Source organism: Cuculus canorus, chromosome 1 (assembly GCF_017976375.1).
Source record: "Cuculus canorus isolate bCucCan1 chromosome 1, bCucCan1.pri, whole genome shotgun sequence".
NCBI classification, from domain to species: domain Eukaryota; kingdom Metazoa; phylum Chordata; class Aves; order Cuculiformes; family Cuculidae; genus Cuculus; species Cuculus canorus.
Window position 1 is genome coordinate 157,350,355 of NC_071401.1, and position 16,220 is coordinate 157,366,574.

Consider the following 16,220-nt stretch of genomic DNA (forward strand, 5'->3'; position numbering starts at 1 on the left):
CTGTCTTGAACCTAGAACTGGTAACTACATTCAATGCAACTTGGCCAAAATAGCTCTTTCTTGTCTGGACCTAGAGGGATGCTGAAGCTGTAGCTTTGAGAGCCTTTTATAGTCCCAGCTACACTGAAGAGAGCCTGCCTGTCCCTGCTCGGCACCTCCTGAAGCTCCTCCCACCCCGCCCAGGTCCCAGGACAGCATTTCAGCCCCTCTGGGACCACCAAGCCCCTGCCATGATGCAACAGGTCTAGTGTCCAATTCCCCAGATTCCTGCCTGGCCATGGCCCCACTGCACTAGGAAGCATCCAATGCCCAGGGCCGGGGCTATGTCTGACCCTGACTGGCCTGATTCTGATCTTACCTGTGGACTGATAGCCTACCCTGGCATGTGTGTGTGCGAGAGGGAGCTGAGGCTTGTAACAAATTAAAAGTTAAAATGACCAGATAAATTAATTTTGTTTTGAACACGTTTTAGTTTCTTCCCTGTGGAATTAGATGAATTGTTATTCTGTTCACAGGAGATCGTGAGTTAACACATATAGCTGGGTCTCAGTGTGAGAAGGGTGGAAAATCTGAACCAGACAAAAATTGGAGGATCCAAGTAACTGCATTTTTAAGAAATGGATAAGTGACTCTCAGTTCTTCCATCTCCAAAACAGACATGGGCTTTACATGTTTGGGAAAGGTGTGGCAATGTGAAACAAATAAATGCAGTGCAATTAGATACCCATGTGGAAAAGTTATAAAGAAGGGGAGGAAAAGGAACAAATGGCTCAGGAAGAATTATCCTCAGTATGTGTACAAACAGCTGACCACTGACCTGGTCTGCAAAGTGCTCTTTCTAGGACTTGTTGTATCATCTATCGTGGCCATTAGGTGTTGTCATCTAGTGCCAGGATAAGTATCAGAAAAGAGACACGCAATAAATGTAACTAATAACTCTAGCCTTGCAAAAATTATTTGTTGTCTTGCAGACATAAAATTTGGTTTGGATTACTATATATTTTTTCAATTTAGTAGGCATATGTTACTGCTTATAATAATCTCAACTTTTCATTCTGAGGAATGTGCTCTAAAGAATCTTTCAGATCCAGCCCTACAGTCTGAGCTAGATTACAGTGGTAGCACCAGCAAAAATGTTCTGTAGGATTTGCTGGCGTTTCTTCATTGCTCTACCAGATACCTCTGTCTACACTGACAGGCCATGAAGAGACCAACAGCATGGAATACCACTGAGGTCCTATTGTTCTTGAGGGTCACCTCTTCCAAGGTGAGGCAGTGAAGCTTGCTGTAATTGTGATGACAAATGCATAAGAGGGAGGAAGAATCTCTCCCAGCAAATGTTCTGCCTATCTGTTCCTTTTTTGTGTCTGCATTCTAGGGAAATGCGTACAATTTACATTTATCTGAATTAAGCTTGATCACGACCAGAGTAGTGACCTCAAGTGCATAACTTCAGGCTTTTCATGCCGCTAATCAGACAGTATTTGGGGAAGAACAAATCATGGTCTTGTGTATTCACTGCCGAATGAGGTGACACTGTATTCAGCTCTCCTTGTACGCTTTGATTTTTCTCTGGTACTTCTGCATCCTTCCCCTAACGCACATGGCTTGACTGCTTGTTTGTGAGATGGTCATGAGAATACGTTGTCTTCTTAACAATAAGGCAATAATAGAGTAAACTCATAAGTGGAAAATCAATTAAGTAGGAGCACTTAAAATAATTAGAAAAACTAGCTTCACATTGCAAAATGGCGATTTAACATTTGATGGAGATAGAGAACCTGAAAAGTGGAGGGTTACAACAATGCACTGCAGTATTCCTCTGGCACACACTGAGAGGCATTTCCTCTGGAGATGTTAAGGTTGTAGTTATGTCCGCTATACTGGATTTAGACATACAGTTGTATTTCATCTGACTATGTGAGTTTAGGGAAAACAGTCTTGAGAACGTCAAATTACAGATTGGAGGAAAATGTGTTATTGTGCTGCACTGGTACTGCTGCAAAATAAGAGTTGCAGAGAATGGGGGAAATTGTTTCACTGTGAGGTAGAAAGGCTTCTGTCCCAAAGCCAGTACTGGCACTGGTAATGTGAAAACTGTTGGTGGCTATAAAAGGATTCAGCTCACAGACGCTGTAGCAATTCTTGGTTTTAAAGAACATCAGCACTTTTAGCAGACCTAGATGGGATGGAACAGACACACAGTCATTCACCTTATTTCAGGAAACTCTATGAGACATTAATCATTTCACTATTAAATTCTTTATGTCTCCTATTACTACATGAAGTAAATTTGTTACAATGAACTTCCCTGACCTTTTTACAATCCCCAGTGAACATTGCTCTATAAGCCATCCTACTTCCAACACAGCTTGGAAAGCCCAGATCCAGGTATGCTGAATTTTTCTGTCTTATTTGCCCTCCCTGTTTCAGGGAGAACTCCTCAACTAGAAGACCTGAGTGGTGAGGGAGAATTAGAAAGAAAACATAAGTGGTAGATAAAAATATATTTATTTTCCTGAAGTCTTTTTTTTACCATACATATACAAGAATAACTGCCTGTAGGAAATTCGATCAAATGGGACTTCATGAATTAACTGAAGATGAAAGTTCACTCAAAATCTTAAAGAGGTTCATTTGCATTCCCTGTAGTAGAATGAGAAACAGGAGTGAGGTGGTATTTTTCCACTCGCAGATCTTGCATTTTGTTGAAACAGTGAAGTTATCATCTGATCAGCATCATATGTAAACTGTGCAAGTTGTATACATCAGGTACAATTGCAACAATATGTTGGTGCTAAATCAGCTGATAGCTGTTAAACTTTGAAGTAAATGAATAAGGAACTCCTGCTGGAGATACAGAAATATGTGTGAAGTAATAGCTGATAAGGATGTCTGCATGCTAACAGAGTAGTCATCACTTTCTGGATAAAGAGCTTTGCATCACTTTGTGTTGCAGCCAAAGGTTTTATGTATAGAAGCTGCTGTGCCTTGATCTGTAACCTGGCAAAAGAGCAGTGAGAAAAAAAATGTGAATTCTCTTCCTAGCTTTGCATCAAAATATGAATAAAATGGTGCCTTCACAGCTCTTGCAGACTCGATCTCTGCCAATTTTTTCTCATGTTACTGAATCATACCAACAGATTTTACAGAAATAACACTATGTGCTTTATTTAGAGTGTGGTCTGTTTCTGCGTGCCAGAGGCTCACATGAAGCTCAGTGATTTGACACAAATCTTTCCATCTTTGTTCTTCATGTCTCGATTTATTCCATTAATGTTAGAGAGCCTTTTGCTATGTTAACAGTGAAGAGTTACAGAGAAAGTAGCCCGTTCTGAGGTAAATAAGTGTATGCTGTCTATTATTTCACACACAGCCTCCAGAAACTTTAGCTTTGGTTGTACAAGAAAAAATATCCCTGAGTGTTTCGCAGTGCTCAGAGGTATAAACCTCAGTAACAGAGGCGGAGGCACGGCTTGTGGGAGCTTGTGCTACCTCACTCTCTTTCAAACCATTTTATTTTAAAGAGTGAGATTCTAACTATTTGCTTTCTTCCCTAATGTGAAAAGAACCCTCTGAAGATTAACACTGACTTTCCTGCCTCTCCTTAACTTTAAAGGAAAATTTCTAACCTACAAAGAAAAACAAAACTTTCGGTCTCTCAAAGTCTGTTCGGTTCCAGGACCCGGGATTTATTGTCTCCTTTCTACCCGAATTCTATTCTTTTCGAGACACGACACCCATAGGCGAAAGTAGACATTTCCACGACCTCCCAGATGTGGAAAAGAGGCAATTTCGGGACAAGTAAAGTAGAAAAAAAACACTTTTTAATCTCAGAAGAAACACAAGCCGGAGAGCGCACCGCCGGGCGGCTGTAGGGCGGGGCGGGGCGGTGGCACCAATCAGCGCCCGCCGCGCTGCTATAAATAGGGGCGCCGCGGCCGCCGCCGTCACCAGCCAGTGCTGCCGTGAGGAGCGATGTCGGAGACCGCTCCTGCCGCCGCCCCTGCCGCCGCCCCGGCTCCTGCTGCCAAGGCCGCCGCCGCCAAGGCCGCCGCCAAGAAGCCGAAGAAGGCGGCGGGCGGCTCCAAAGCCCGCAAGCCCGCCGGCCCCAGCGTCACCGAGCTGATCACCAAGGCCGTGTCCGCCTCCAAGGAGCGCAAGGGGCTCTCCCTCGCCGCGCTCAAGAAGGCGCTGGCCGCCGGCGGCTACGATGTGGAGAAGAACAACAGCCGCATCAAGCTGGGGCTCAAGAGTCTTGTCAGCAAGGGCACCCTGGTGCAGACCAAGGGCATTGGTGCGTCTGGGTCTTTCCGCCTCAGCAAGAAGCCCGGTGAAGTGAAGGAAAAAGCTCCCAAGAAGCGTACTGCCGCGGCCAAGCCCAAGAAGCCGGCAGCTAAAAAGCCTGCCAGCGCCGCCAAGAAGCCTAAGAAAACGGTGACAGCCAAGAAGAGCCCCAAGAAAGCCAAGAAGCCGGCAGCTGCTGTTAAGAAAGTAGCTAAGAGCCCTAAGAAGGCGACTAAGGCTGCTAAGCCTAAAAAGGCGGCAGCCAAGAGCCCGGCCAAGGCGAAGACGGTGAAGCCGAAAACAGCCAAGCCCAAGGCAGCCAAGCCCAAAGCAGCCAAGGCAAAGAAGGCGGCGCCCAAGAAGAAGTAGGCTTTCTTGCTCTGCTTTTAGACCCAACGGCTCTTTTCAGAGCCACCCACATTTTCTTAGAAGGGCTGAAACACTGGCTACCAGCTATGTGGGGCGAAGGAGGCAAAATAAGGGAGTCTTCGCTAGTGGTGGCAAAGGTGCTTCGTTTTCTTCTGTTCGGAGAGTGGCAGAAGGGAGCAGCAGACTTCATCTGCTCTAAAGCGCGCTAGTGGCTTTAGAAAGCCCGTACGGCGCGGGGATTGGCTGCAGGGCTAAGTAAGCAGCTTCTCGGGAACTCCTCAGTACCGCCCCAGCCCCACCCCCCAGGAGCGATAGGGAAGCTACATGCGGCCAGGAGAGGGGGTGGTGCTTTTGTAGGAGACTTTTATGCCCCCAGCTACTGCGGAGCTCTCCCTGTCAGTAAAGGCTGACCACCCCAAAAGGTGCCCTGAATTTTTTTAACATAAAATGAATGAAATTCAAGCACTTTTTATGAATTTCTGGTGGCTCTGAAAAGAGCCTTTGGGTTTTTCTGAAAGAAAATAAGTTTACTAGGTGTTGTCCTTTGGCGTTCACTTGGCTTTAGCCTTGTGGCTGTCGGTCTTCTTGGGCAGCAGCACGGCCTGGATGTTGGGCAGCACCCCACCCTGCGCGATCGTCACCTTGCCCAGCAGCTTGTTGAGCTCCTCGTCGTTGCGGATGGCGAGCTGCAGGTGGCGGGGGATGATGCGCGTCTTCTTGTTGTCGCGGGCCGCGTTGCCCGCCAGCTCCAGGATCTCGGCCGTCAGGTACTCCAGCACGGCCGCCAGGTACACCGGGGCGCCGGCGCCCACCCGCTCCGCGTAGTTGCCCTTGCGCAGCAGCCGGTGCACGCGGCCCACGGGGAACTGCAGCCCGGCCCGCGACGAGCGCGACTTGGCCTTGGCCCGCGCCTTCCCGCCCTGCTTCCCGCGACCAGACATCGCAGCCACTCAACAAACACAGCAGCGCCACAAAAAGACCTGCTCCCCGCGGCCCCCGCCCGCCCCTTTATATAGAACTCGGGCGGAGCGGCGGCGCCTGCTGCGATTGGGTGGGAGGGAGACGGTCTCTCGGCAGCCAATGGGAACGCGAATCGAGAGGCGCCCAATGGCAGAGCTCGGGGCGTTGGGACGCCCTGAAGGACAACGTCCAACCAATCGCGGTGCGACGCTCTCGAGCCGCTGCTTTGCACGGCGCCGCTATATAAGGAGCTCTCGCAGGCGTTGCTGTTACCCGCTGTTGTCAGCGTTGTCTGTTGGTGAGTGAGAGACGTGCGTTTGCTGCGATGCCTGAGCCGGCCAAGTCCGCTCCTGCGCCCAAGAAGGGCTCCAAGAAGGCGGTGACCAAGACGCAGAAGAAAGGCGACAAGAAGCGCAAGAGGAGCCGCAAGGAGAGCTACTCCATCTACGTGTACAAGGTGCTGAAGCAGGTGCACCCCGACACGGGCATCTCGTCCAAGGCCATGGGCATCATGAATTCCTTTGTCAACGACATCTTCGAGCGCATCGCCGGCGAGGCGTCGCGCCTGGCGCACTACAACAAGCGCTCCACCATCACCTCGCGGGAGATCCAGACGGCCGTGCGGCTGCTGCTGCCCGGCGAGCTGGCCAAGCATGCTGTCTCCGAGGGCACCAAGGCTGTCACCAAGTACACCAGCTCCAAGTAAGCTGCTTCTGCATCCTGTACCAGACCTAATTAACCCAAAGGCTCTTTTCAGAGCCACCCACCTTCTCAGAAAAAGAGCTGATGTTTTAGTCACTTGTTTTGAGCTGTCCCAGGTAATTCTCACAAAAAAACAGCTGCTTGCTCTAGTGTGAAAGCACTGTCAGGAACTCTTGAAATGCCTACTAGTCACAAACTGTATTATGCATCTCTCTTATTGGAGCAGAGGATGCTACAAATGCACAAAAACTGCCCAGGCTGGGACCCCACTGAAATTTTGTGTCTGCTTTGGGGGAGTGCCTAATAACAAGTAATGTTGGGGTTCTCTTGACGTGCCTGCAACAAGGTATTCTGGATAAGGGAGCTTTGCCTGGCCTTTCCTTGGGAAACGCTCGAGCAAAATGGGGATACATCGAAAGCACAGACAGTTCAAGAAAACTGTGGAGTTTTTTTCAGCAGAAAGCTCCAGGCTGCATACACAGTCCACCGCAATTCGCAGGAGAGCAAACGGGAGCGCTACTCGGCGTCCTCGGCATCTAACCGCTAAATCGTGTGTCCTAGAAGGTGGGGTCCCGAGCACGGCGTACGGTCCAGTGGTCTTCCTCGGCTCTCGCCCGCTTCTCCTTCCACCCTTTACGATCTCCCGCGTCCCGTAAACCTCGCAGCCGAACGGCCCGCGGGAGCAAGGAGCGGGCGGGAGCAAGGGGAGCCGCGCGGCTGCCAGCTCGGTCCGACCTGAGTGAGGACTGCACGGAGCTCCCCAAGCAGGAGGGCCCGACGCGTACAGCTCCCGACAAGGCGCTGATTGGCCGCGGTGGCGCTCGCAGCTCGGAGCCCTTCCCCGCTGCAGCAAGGCGCGTTCCGCCGAATTGAGCCGAGCCTTAAACCGTGGCGGGACGGCAGGCGGGAAACGTTCGCCTTACGCGAAACGCCGGCTGCCGGCTTCGCCTGCAGCGTTCTTGCCGCGGTCCCGAACCGAACGCCGTTACTAAGTGGGGGAAAGAGCGAGCATTCGGCAGAAACGAAGGCTGCCGTATGAAGGCGCCTTTAGCAACAGTTTCGATGAGGGGGGGGGGGGGTGGGTCGGGGCTGGAAGAGGGAGCGCGTTGTGGAGTGGCCGAATCCGAAACCTGGGTGGCGGGATCCTGCTACAGCGGTCACACGCGGTGATTCCTGTCACCCTCGCCCCTGCCGCCTACATCGCTTTTCGTGGATACATTTGACGCAATTACGACTTAGACAGCGAGGGAGGGGGAAAGGGAGAGCCGTTTCGGTAGCGGCTCTGGAGAAGGAAGGGGCGGGGTAAGAAAGGGCGGGTTTCCCGTCAGCGAGGCGCGGGCTTTTCGAATGCTCGCGTCGGCCAATGTCAGCCGTCCTCGCACGGACAGCCAATCGTCAGAGGGCTCGGGGCTATAAATCCCACCGCAGCGGAGTCGCTGCCACTGCTCTGTCGGTGTTGATTCGGTGTCAGTACTTGTGAGTAGGGTTCCTTCGGGTGGGATGGCGCGTACGAAGCAGACCGCGCGTAAGTCGACGGGCGGGAAGGCGCCCCGCAAGCAGCTGGCCACCAAGGCGGCCCGCAAGAGCGCGCCGGCCACGGGCGGCGTCAAGAAGCCGCACCGCTACCGCCCCGGCACGGTGGCGCTGCGCGAGATCCGCCGTTACCAGAAGTCCACGGAGCTGCTGATCCGCAAGCTGCCCTTCCAGCGCCTGGTGCGCGAGATCGCGCAGGACTTCAAGACCGACCTGCGCTTCCAGAGCTCGGCCGTCATGGCGCTGCAGGAGGCGAGCGAAGCCTACCTGGTGGGGCTCTTCGAGGACACCAACCTGTGCGCCATCCACGCCAAGCGCGTCACCATCATGCCCAAGGACATCCAGCTGGCCCGACGCATCCGTGGAGAGCGTGCCTGAGGCTCCTGCTGCAGATCTTCCCCGGTTCCACCAGGCACCGAGGCAGCCCACAAAGACCCAAAGGCTCTTTTAAGAGCCGCCACGTTATCAATAAAAAGAGCTGTAAACTTTTAATTTTCATGTTTTTAGCAAGTGGTTGTTGTTGTACTTCGTGTTGTATGTAGTGTAAAATTGCAACAATAATACCGAGAAGAATCAGAATCAGGTGATGCCAGTATTAGGATACTGATTAGTAGTAGAGTTTTTTTTACTGCTGTTTTGTTTTACGTGACAGAATACAAATACGTAATTTAAAAATATCAAGCATTACAGCTCCTTTTATTGTGTATGTGGTGGCTCTTAAAAGAGCCTTTGGGTTGGGCAGGAAGAAGGCAGGAGCCTCAGGCACGCTCTCCGCGGATGCGTCGGGCCAGCTGGATGTCCTTGGGCATGATGGTGACGCGCTTGGCGTGGATGGCGCACAGGTTGGTGTCCTCGAAGAGCCCCACCAGGTAGGCCTCGCTCGCCTCCTGCAGCGCCATGACGGCCGAGCTCTGGAAGCGCAGGTCGGTCTTGAAGTCCTGCGCGATCTCGCGCACCAGGCGCTGGAAGGGCAGCTTGCGGATCAGCAGCTCCGTGGACTTCTGGTAGCGGCGGATCTCGCGCAGCGCCACCGTGCCGGGCCGGTAGCGGTGCGGCTTCTTGACGCCGCCCGTGGCCGGCGCGCTCTTGCGGGCCGCCTTGGTGGCCAGCTGCTTGCGGGGCGCCTTCCCGCCCGTCGACTTACGCGCGGTCTGCTTCGTACGCGCCATCCCACCCGAAGGAACCCTACTCACAAGTACTGACACCGAATCAACACCGACAGAGCAGTGGCAGCGACTCCGCTGCGGTGGGATTTATAGCCCCGAGCCCTCTGACGATTGGCTGTCCGTGCGAGGACGGCTGACATTGGCCGACGCGAGCATTCGAAAAGCCCGCGCCTCGCTGACGGGAAACCCGCCCTTTCTTACCCCGCCCCTTCCGTCTCCAGAGCCGCCACCGAAACGGCCCTCCCTTTCCCCCTCCCTCGCTGTCTAATTCGTAATTGCTTCAAACGTCTCCACGAAAAGCGATGTAGGCGGCAGGGGCGAGGGTGACAGGAATCACCGCGTGTGACCGCTGTAGCAGGATCCCGCCACCCAGGTTTCGGATTCGGCCACTCCACAGCGCGCTCCCTCTTCCACCGACTCTCCACCCCCTCATCGAAACTGTTGCTAAAGGCGCCTTCATACGGCAGCCTTCGTTTCTGCCGAATGCTCGCTCTTTCCCCCACTTAGTAACGGCGTTCGGTTCGGGACCGCGGCAAGAACGCTGCAGGCGAAGCCGGCAGCCGGCGTTTCGCGTAAGGCGAACGTTTCCCGCCTGCCGTCCCGCCACGGTTTAAGGCTCGGCTCAATTCGGCGGAACGCGCCTTGCTGCAGCGGGGAGGGGCTCCGAGCCGCGAGCGCCACCGCGGCCAATCAGCGCCTTGTCGGGAGCTGTACGCGTCGGGCCCTCCTGCTTGGGGAGCTCCGTGCAGTCCTCACTCAGGTCGGACCGAGCTGGCAGCCGCGCGGCTCCCCTTGCTCCCGCCCGCTCCTTGCTCCCGCGGGCCGTTCGGCTGCGAGGTTTACGGGACGCGGGAGATCGTAAAGGGTGGAAGGAGAAGCGGGCGAGAGCCGAGGAAGACCACTGGACCGTACGCCGTGCTCGGGACCCCACCTGCTAGGACACACGATTTAGCGGTTAGATGCCGAGGACGCCGAGTAGCGCTCCTGTTTGCTCTCCTGCGAATTGCGGTGGACTGTGTATGCAGCCTGGAGCTTTCTGCTGAAAAAAACCCCACAGTTTTCTTGAACTGTCTGTGCTTTCGATGTATCCCCATTTTGCTCGAGCGTTTCCCAAGGAAAGGCCAGGCAAAGCTCCCTTATCCAGAATACCTTGTTGCAGGCACGTCAAGAGAACCCCAACATTACTTGTTACTAGGCACTCCCCCAAAGCAGACACAAAATTTCAGTGGGGTCCCAGCCTGGGCAGTTTTTGTGCATTTGTAGCATCCTCTGCTCCAATAAGAGAGATGCATAATACAGTTTGTGACTAGTAGGCATTTCAAGAGTTCCTGACAGTGCTTTCACACTAGAGCAAGCAGCTGTTTTTTTGTGAGAATTACCTGGGACAGCTCAAAACAAGTGACTAAAACATCAGCTCTTTTTCTGAGAAGGTGGGTGGCTCTGAAAAGAGCCTTTGGGTTAATTAGGTCTGGTACAGGATGCAGAAGCAGCTTACTTGGAGCTGGTGTACTTGGTGACAGCCTTGGTGCCCTCGGAGACAGCATGCTTGGCCAGCTCGCCGGGCAGCAGCAGCCGCACGGCCGTCTGGATCTCCCGCGAGGTGATGGTGGAGCGCTTGTTGTAGTGCGCCAGGCGCGACGCCTCGCCGGCGATGCGCTCGAAGATGTCGTTGACAAAGGAATTCATGATGCCCATGGCCTTGGACGAGATGCCCGTGTCGGGGTGCACCTGCTTCAGCACCTTGTACACGTAGATGGAGTAGCTCTCCTTGCGGCTCCTCTTGCGCTTCTTGTCGCCTTTCTTCTGCGTCTTAGTCACCGCCTTCTTGGAGCCCTTCTTGGGCGCAGGAGCGGACTTGGCCGGCTCAGGCATCGCAGCAAACGCACGTCTCTCACTCACCAACAGACAACGCCGATAGAACAGCGGGTAACGGCACCGCCTGCGAGAGCTCCTTATATAGCGGCGCTGTGCAAAGCAGCGGCTCGAGAGCGTCGCACCGCGATTGGTTGGACGTTGTCCTTCAGGGCGTCCCAACGCCCCGAGCTCTGCCATTGGGCGCCTCTCGATTCGCGTTCCCATTGGCTGCCGAGAGACCGTCTCCCTCCCACCCAATCGCAGCAGGCGCCGCCGCTCCGCCCGAGTTCTATATAAAGGGGCGGGCGGGGGCCGCGGGGAGCAGGTCTTTTTGTGGCGCTGCTGTGTTTGTTGAGTGGCTGTGATGTCCGGTCGCGGGAAGCAGGGCGGGAAGGCGCGGGCCAAGGCCAAGTCGCGCTCGTCGCGGGCCGGGCTGCAGTTCCCCGTGGGCCGCGTGCACCGGCTGCTGCGCAAGGGCAACTACGCGGAGCGGGTGGGCGCCGGCGCCCCGGTGTACCTGGCGGCCGTGCTGGAGTACCTGACGGCCGAGATCCTGGAGCTGGCGGGCAACGCGGCCCGCGACAACAAGAAGACGCGCATTATCCCCCGCCACCTGCAGCTCGCCATCCGCAACGACGAGGAGCTCAACAAGCTGCTGGGCAAGGTGACGATCGCGCAGGGTGGGGTGCTGCCCAACATCCAGGCCGTGCTGCTGCCCAAGAAGACCGACAGCCACAAGGCTAAAGCCAAGTGAACGCCAAAGGACAGCACTCGGGAAGCTTTATTTTTTTTTCTTTTGGAAGAACCCAAAGGCTCTTTTCAGAGCCACCCACTAGATCACTGAAGAGCTGAATTGCTTTAATTGTGCTTTGAAGTATTTAGAATACGGCAATGCTAGTGTTTTATCATTATGGAAAATTATGTGACTCAATTGTAATCTCCAAATGTGAAGTTATCCTTGATTTGCATCTTAGAATGGGGAAAAAATTTTTTTACTTTACCCCACCGTATCTTAGCTGTGACTGATACGTCAGCAGGCAAACACTATCCCTGCCTCTCCTCCCCCTCTCGTAGTCGCTCCCATGGATACAGGAAGGGTTATTAAAAAACCTCCGAGTCTTGCTCTATCAGGTAGATCTAAAAGCTGTAAAAGCCACTTCCAGAATTTGCCTACAACACAGAGAACACAACAGAAGCTTTTCCTTAGCGTTCCAGCCCTTTAAAGAAAACGTGAGTGGCTCTGAAAAGAGCCGTTGGGTTTAAGAGCAGAGCAGAAGTTTCCTTCCACAGGAGCCTACTTTTTCTTGGGCGCTGCCTTCTTTGCCTTGGCTTTGGGCTTGACTACCTTGGGCTTGCCTGCTTTGGGCTTCACCGCCTTTGCCTTGGCCGGGCTCTTGGCTGCTGCCTTTTTGGGTTTAGCAGCCTTAGTCGCCTTCTTGGGGCTCTTAGCTACTTTCTTGACAGCAGCTGCCGGCTTCTTGGCTTTCTTGGGGCTCTTCTTGGCTGTCACCGCTTTCTTGGGCTTCTTAGCGGCACTGGCAGGTTTCTTAGCTGCCGGCTTCTTGGGCTTGGCCACAGCCGTGCGCTTCTTGGGAGCTTTTTCCTTCACTTCGCCAGGCTTCTTGTTGAGGCGGAAAGAACCGGAGGCGCCGGTGCCCTTGGTCTGCACCAGGGTGCCCTTGCTGACAAGGCTCTTGAGGCCCAGCTTGATGCGGCTGTTGTTCTTCTCCACATCGTAGCCGCCGGCGGCCAGCGCCTTCTTGAGCGCGGCGAGGGAGAGCCCCTTGCGCTCCTTGGAGGCGGACACGGCCTTGGTGATCAGCTCGGTGACGCTGGGACCGGCGGGCTTGCGGGCTTTGGAGCCGCCCGCCGCCTTCTTCGGCTTCTTGGCGGCGGCCTTGGCAGCAGGGGCCGGGGCGGCGGGCGCTGCCTCGGCAGCGGGAGCAGGAGCTGTCTCCGACATACCTACGAGCACACACTAAACCGCAATGGCTGCAGTACTCGCAGCGGCGCCGCTTTTATAGCAGCGCGGCGGGCGCTGATTGGTTGGTTGTCGAGCCCTCCCCGCCCCGCAGTCGTGCGGAGCTCTGCCGTTCTGGTTGTGTTTCTTCCTCCTGAAAAAAGTGTGTTTTTCGTAAAAAAACCGTGGTCGCGGCGCCCCATTTCTTAGCGACGTTGCTAGGGAGAGAAGATACTTTTACCTTTCGGTGTTTCCTTTAGCGGAGCGTTAGAATGAGTTTCAGGCAAGACGATTATCCCTTACTTTGGGTGTTGCACGCAGAGCTAGACGGTGAGATTTTTATTTTTCTTTTTGAATTAAAACTTTGCTTCTGCCAGATCTGTCACAGTGACAGCGGATTCATGGTCCTGAGGCGGTTTTTATCGAGGTGGTGCAAAATGGAAGAAATGTTGAGGCGGTTTTTTAGCGCAAATTAGCTTTGAAAAGAAGCAGGTAACACAAAGTAGCCGCTCAGCTCTCTGTCTGTGTTAAGAGTTGTTGCCTATAACACGGCTTCATCTCCCAAAAACTAATGAAACCTTTTGCAGTAGTACCTTATTTAACTTTACTCGGAGCTAATAAAAAGTTAAAGAAAGATCGTTTTCACTAGAGAAGTCAATGTGAAAAACAAGTCTCTTAAATCAGGAGGTGCATTCAACATCTCATAAAACCAGGGATGTTCTTTCACAGTTTCCCTCAGTATTCTGCATCCTTGTACTAATATATTGACAAACTATATTCCATTTTTTTCCTCCAAAATGCTTCTTTTGATTCAGCACAACAAGTAATTCATTTGTGTTTTCTTATTTTAAGACAGTTCATTTTTGTGTCTAATTTTACACTTTACTTCAGGCATTGTGTCAGCCAGAGTCAGCAGTTGTGCAAAAAGGAAAAAAAGTATTGTGCAGATGTTTTCTTTAGGAAAAACAGAGGAAGAGCTTCAGGTATTTCCTTAATAAAATTATATAAATCAAATGGATTCACCAAATAATTGTGTCTTCAAAGCTGCCGAGATAAAGTAAGGCACAACTTGTTCCAATGTATGAGATAAGCTGAATACACATCAAATGATTTTTCATTGGTATGAGTTGGATAGAGGAATGTCAAAACTATGATGTTGCAAAGAATAAGAGACGCTTGTGATTACATTGTGTAGTTGAAAATGGCTTCTTTAGCTTTTTTTTTGATAATGAAAGATCACACATTTTCTTGTGGAGTTAAGGCGATGGGGGGGCAGGGTCAGATTTAGAGAGTTTGTCAGTGGGGTTGGTTTATCATGACTAGGGTGCACCTTAAGTGTGAGAACCTGCCAAGAGATTTGTTAGCGTTTCAGAGGGGCTTGTGTCTAGAGAAGACAAACAGAAGAATAACACCATATGTGGGATTATTAAAACAGGAGATCCATGTGGATTTTGAGCCAACAGCTGTACTGATGCTGTATTTCATGTTGGTTTCTCCCGCTGACACCACTGTGGATTATGGGTTGAGAACTACACTGTCGTGGGAGTGAATGTATTGGGAAGGACACATACTAATGAGGAGAAATTTCTGCAGCATAGATATTTCCTTCAAATTCTGTATCTTACTCCATTCTGTTCACTCATATCAGAATCCATCCACTAGTAGCTTTACCTCTAAATTCTTTTGATCCTTTGCAATTGCATTTTCCTAGGCTTGGCTGGGCCTCTATCCTTCTTCCAAACACCTGATGTAGCTGCACCGTCCTGAAGCAGCCTACATGCTTTCTTAAAATCTCATTTCTGTGGTCCCCCAAATTTTGACAACATATCTATACTTTCAAATTTGGGGTTTCTTTTCAATCATAGACAGTTACTTTTAGGCTCAGCAAAGAAAGAAAAGGAAGGAGACCTTGTAAATGTTATCAGATGGGGGAGAGAAAGGAGGAAGTAATTTTGTAAGTGCCTTTTAATTCCTTTACTTTAATAGGCAACTTCATATAAAAAAAAGTTAATTACTTGTTCCAGATATTATCTTAAAGAAAAAAGATCTTAACCTTTCTTTTTCTGATATGAAACTTCATACCATAATGTACTTAGTAAAAGACAGAATTACTTCTGTCTCCTATTTTTTTTTCTGGAAAAAAAAAAAGTCCAGCAAACAGAGCATTTATTAAAATACAAAAAGTAGAAGGTAATGCTCACAGTGGAATGATATGCTTGGATGTTACACAGATTTTTCAGAACTTCAGTCAGAAATACATGGGCTCATTTTCCTCCTACTCTGATATTGGATAAGTACTTTCATGAAGGTCCTTCTTTTGAGCCTGTATAACTTAGTTCCCTATAGAATAATAGAATGGTGTGGGTTGGAAAAGACCTTCACAGATTATCTAGACCCGCGTCCTTGTTGTGGGAAGGAACAGCTTCCATTAGACAAGATTGCTTGAAGTCCCATCCTACCTAAACTAGAAAAATTCCAAACTTCTCTGGTGTCACACCACCTTCATAATGAAAAATTTCTTCTTTAAGAACCAACGTAAGTCTACGCTCTTTCAGTTTAAAACCACTGCCCCTTGTCCTGTCACTGCAGGCCTTCATAAAAAGTCTCTCTCCCTCTTTCTTGTAAGTCCTCTTTATGTATTGAAAGCCTGCAATATGGTCTCGCCACAGCCTTCTCTTCTCCGAGTTGAACAACCGCAACTCTCTCAGCCTTTCTTCATAGCAGATGTGTTTTGTCCTCTGATCACTTTTGTGGCCCTCCTCTGGACAGGGTCTAACAGGTCTATGTCTTTCTTGTGCTGGGAATAGTGAAGTAGAAGAGGAGAATCACCTACCTCAACCTGCTGGGCATGCTTCCTTTTATGCAGCCTATGACAGCATTCAATTTCTGGGCTGCAAGCACACGTTGCAGTCTCATGTCCAATTTTTTATCCACCTGCATCTCCAAGTCCTCTGCAGGGTTTCTCTCAATCAGTTTATCCCCTGATCTGTACTGATATTGGGGATTGCCCCGACCCAGGTGCAGGACCTTGTGCTTGCCTTGTTAAACATGAGGTTCATATGGACCTACACATCAATTCTGTCAAAGTCCCTCTGGATGGAATACCTTCCCTCTAGTGTATGAACTGCATCACTCAGCTTAGTGTTATCCACAGACTTGCTGAGAGTGCACTCAATCTCAACTATCTATGTCACTGATAAAGATACTAAACAATATTGGGCACAGCACAGACCCTTGAGGGACACCACTCATTACTGGTTTCCCTTTGTACTTTGAGCCATTGACTGTAACTCTGGATGTGACCATCCATCCCTTATCCAACAGTCCATCCCACAAATCTATACCTCTTGTCTATCACTTTCTTGTTGAAGCTGTCTTGAGGTTCAGGG

General features: G+C 51.2%; 8 protein-coding genes across 8 annotated transcripts; 4 read left to right on the top strand and 4 right to left on the bottom strand.

Annotated features, from left to right (window-relative positions):
- The first annotated feature begins 3,942 nt into the window (after positions 1 to 3,942).
- On the top strand, positions 3,943 to 4,658 carry LOC128852741 (histone H1.10-like). Its single transcript, XM_054072108.1, has one exon. It carries the CDS (start codon positions 3,979 to 3,981, stop codon positions 4,654 to 4,656), a length of 678 nt encoding a protein of 225 aa, XP_053928083.1. The 5' UTR covers positions 3,943 to 3,978; the 3' UTR covers positions 4,657 to 4,658.
- A 409-nt stretch (positions 4,659 to 5,067) lies between these two features.
- Positions 5,068 to 5,769, bottom strand: LOC128853001 (histone H2A-IV). Its single transcript, XM_054074167.1, has one exon. The coding sequence runs from the start codon at positions 5,595 to 5,597 to the stop codon at positions 5,208 to 5,210; it is 390 nt and encodes a 129-aa protein (XP_053930142.1). The 5' UTR covers positions 5,598 to 5,769; the 3' UTR covers positions 5,068 to 5,207.
- A 109-nt stretch (positions 5,770 to 5,878) lies between these two features.
- Positions 5,879 to 6,473, top strand: LOC104057273 (histone H2B 1/2/3/4/6). Its single transcript, XM_009558608.2, has one exon. It carries the CDS (start codon positions 5,942 to 5,944, stop codon positions 6,320 to 6,322), a length of 381 nt encoding a protein of 126 aa, XP_009556903.2. The 5' UTR covers positions 5,879 to 5,941; the 3' UTR covers positions 6,323 to 6,473.
- A 6-nt stretch (positions 6,474 to 6,479) lies between these two features.
- Positions 6,480 to 8,376, top strand: LOC128852918 (histone H3). The gene has a single exon (XM_054073343.1). The coding sequence runs from the start codon at positions 7,819 to 7,821 to the stop codon at positions 8,227 to 8,229; it is 411 nt and encodes a 136-aa protein (XP_053929318.1). The 5' UTR covers positions 6,480 to 7,818; the 3' UTR covers positions 8,230 to 8,376.
- Positions 8,377 to 8,475: 99 nt separating this feature from the next.
- LOC128852908 (histone H3) lies at positions 8,476 to 10,361 on the bottom strand. Its single transcript, XM_054073237.1, has one exon. The coding sequence runs from the start codon at positions 9,018 to 9,020 to the stop codon at positions 8,610 to 8,612; it is 411 nt and encodes a 136-aa protein (XP_053929212.1). The 5' UTR covers positions 9,021 to 10,361; the 3' UTR covers positions 8,476 to 8,609.
- Positions 10,362 to 10,363: 2 nt separating this feature from the next.
- On the bottom strand, positions 10,364 to 11,096 carry LOC128852841 (histone H2B 1/2/3/4/6-like). Its single transcript, XM_054072531.1, has one exon. It carries the CDS (start codon positions 11,094 to 11,096, stop codon positions 10,509 to 10,511), a length of 588 nt encoding a protein of 195 aa, XP_053928506.1. The 3' UTR covers positions 10,364 to 10,508.
- Positions 11,097 to 11,100: 4 nt separating this feature from the next.
- Positions 11,101 to 11,628, top strand: LOC104057281 (histone H2A-IV). The gene has a single exon (XM_009558616.2). The coding sequence runs from the start codon at positions 11,236 to 11,238 to the stop codon at positions 11,623 to 11,625; it is 390 nt and encodes a 129-aa protein (XP_009556911.2). The 5' UTR covers positions 11,101 to 11,235; the 3' UTR covers positions 11,626 to 11,628.
- A 534-nt stretch (positions 11,629 to 12,162) lies between these two features.
- On the bottom strand, positions 12,163 to 14,001 carry LOC104057280 (histone H1.10). Its single transcript, XM_009558615.2, has one exon. The coding sequence runs from the start codon at positions 12,832 to 12,834 to the stop codon at positions 12,166 to 12,168; it is 669 nt and encodes a 222-aa protein (XP_009556910.2). The 5' UTR covers positions 12,835 to 14,001; the 3' UTR covers positions 12,163 to 12,165.
- Positions 14,002 to 16,220: the final 2,219 nt, after the last annotated feature.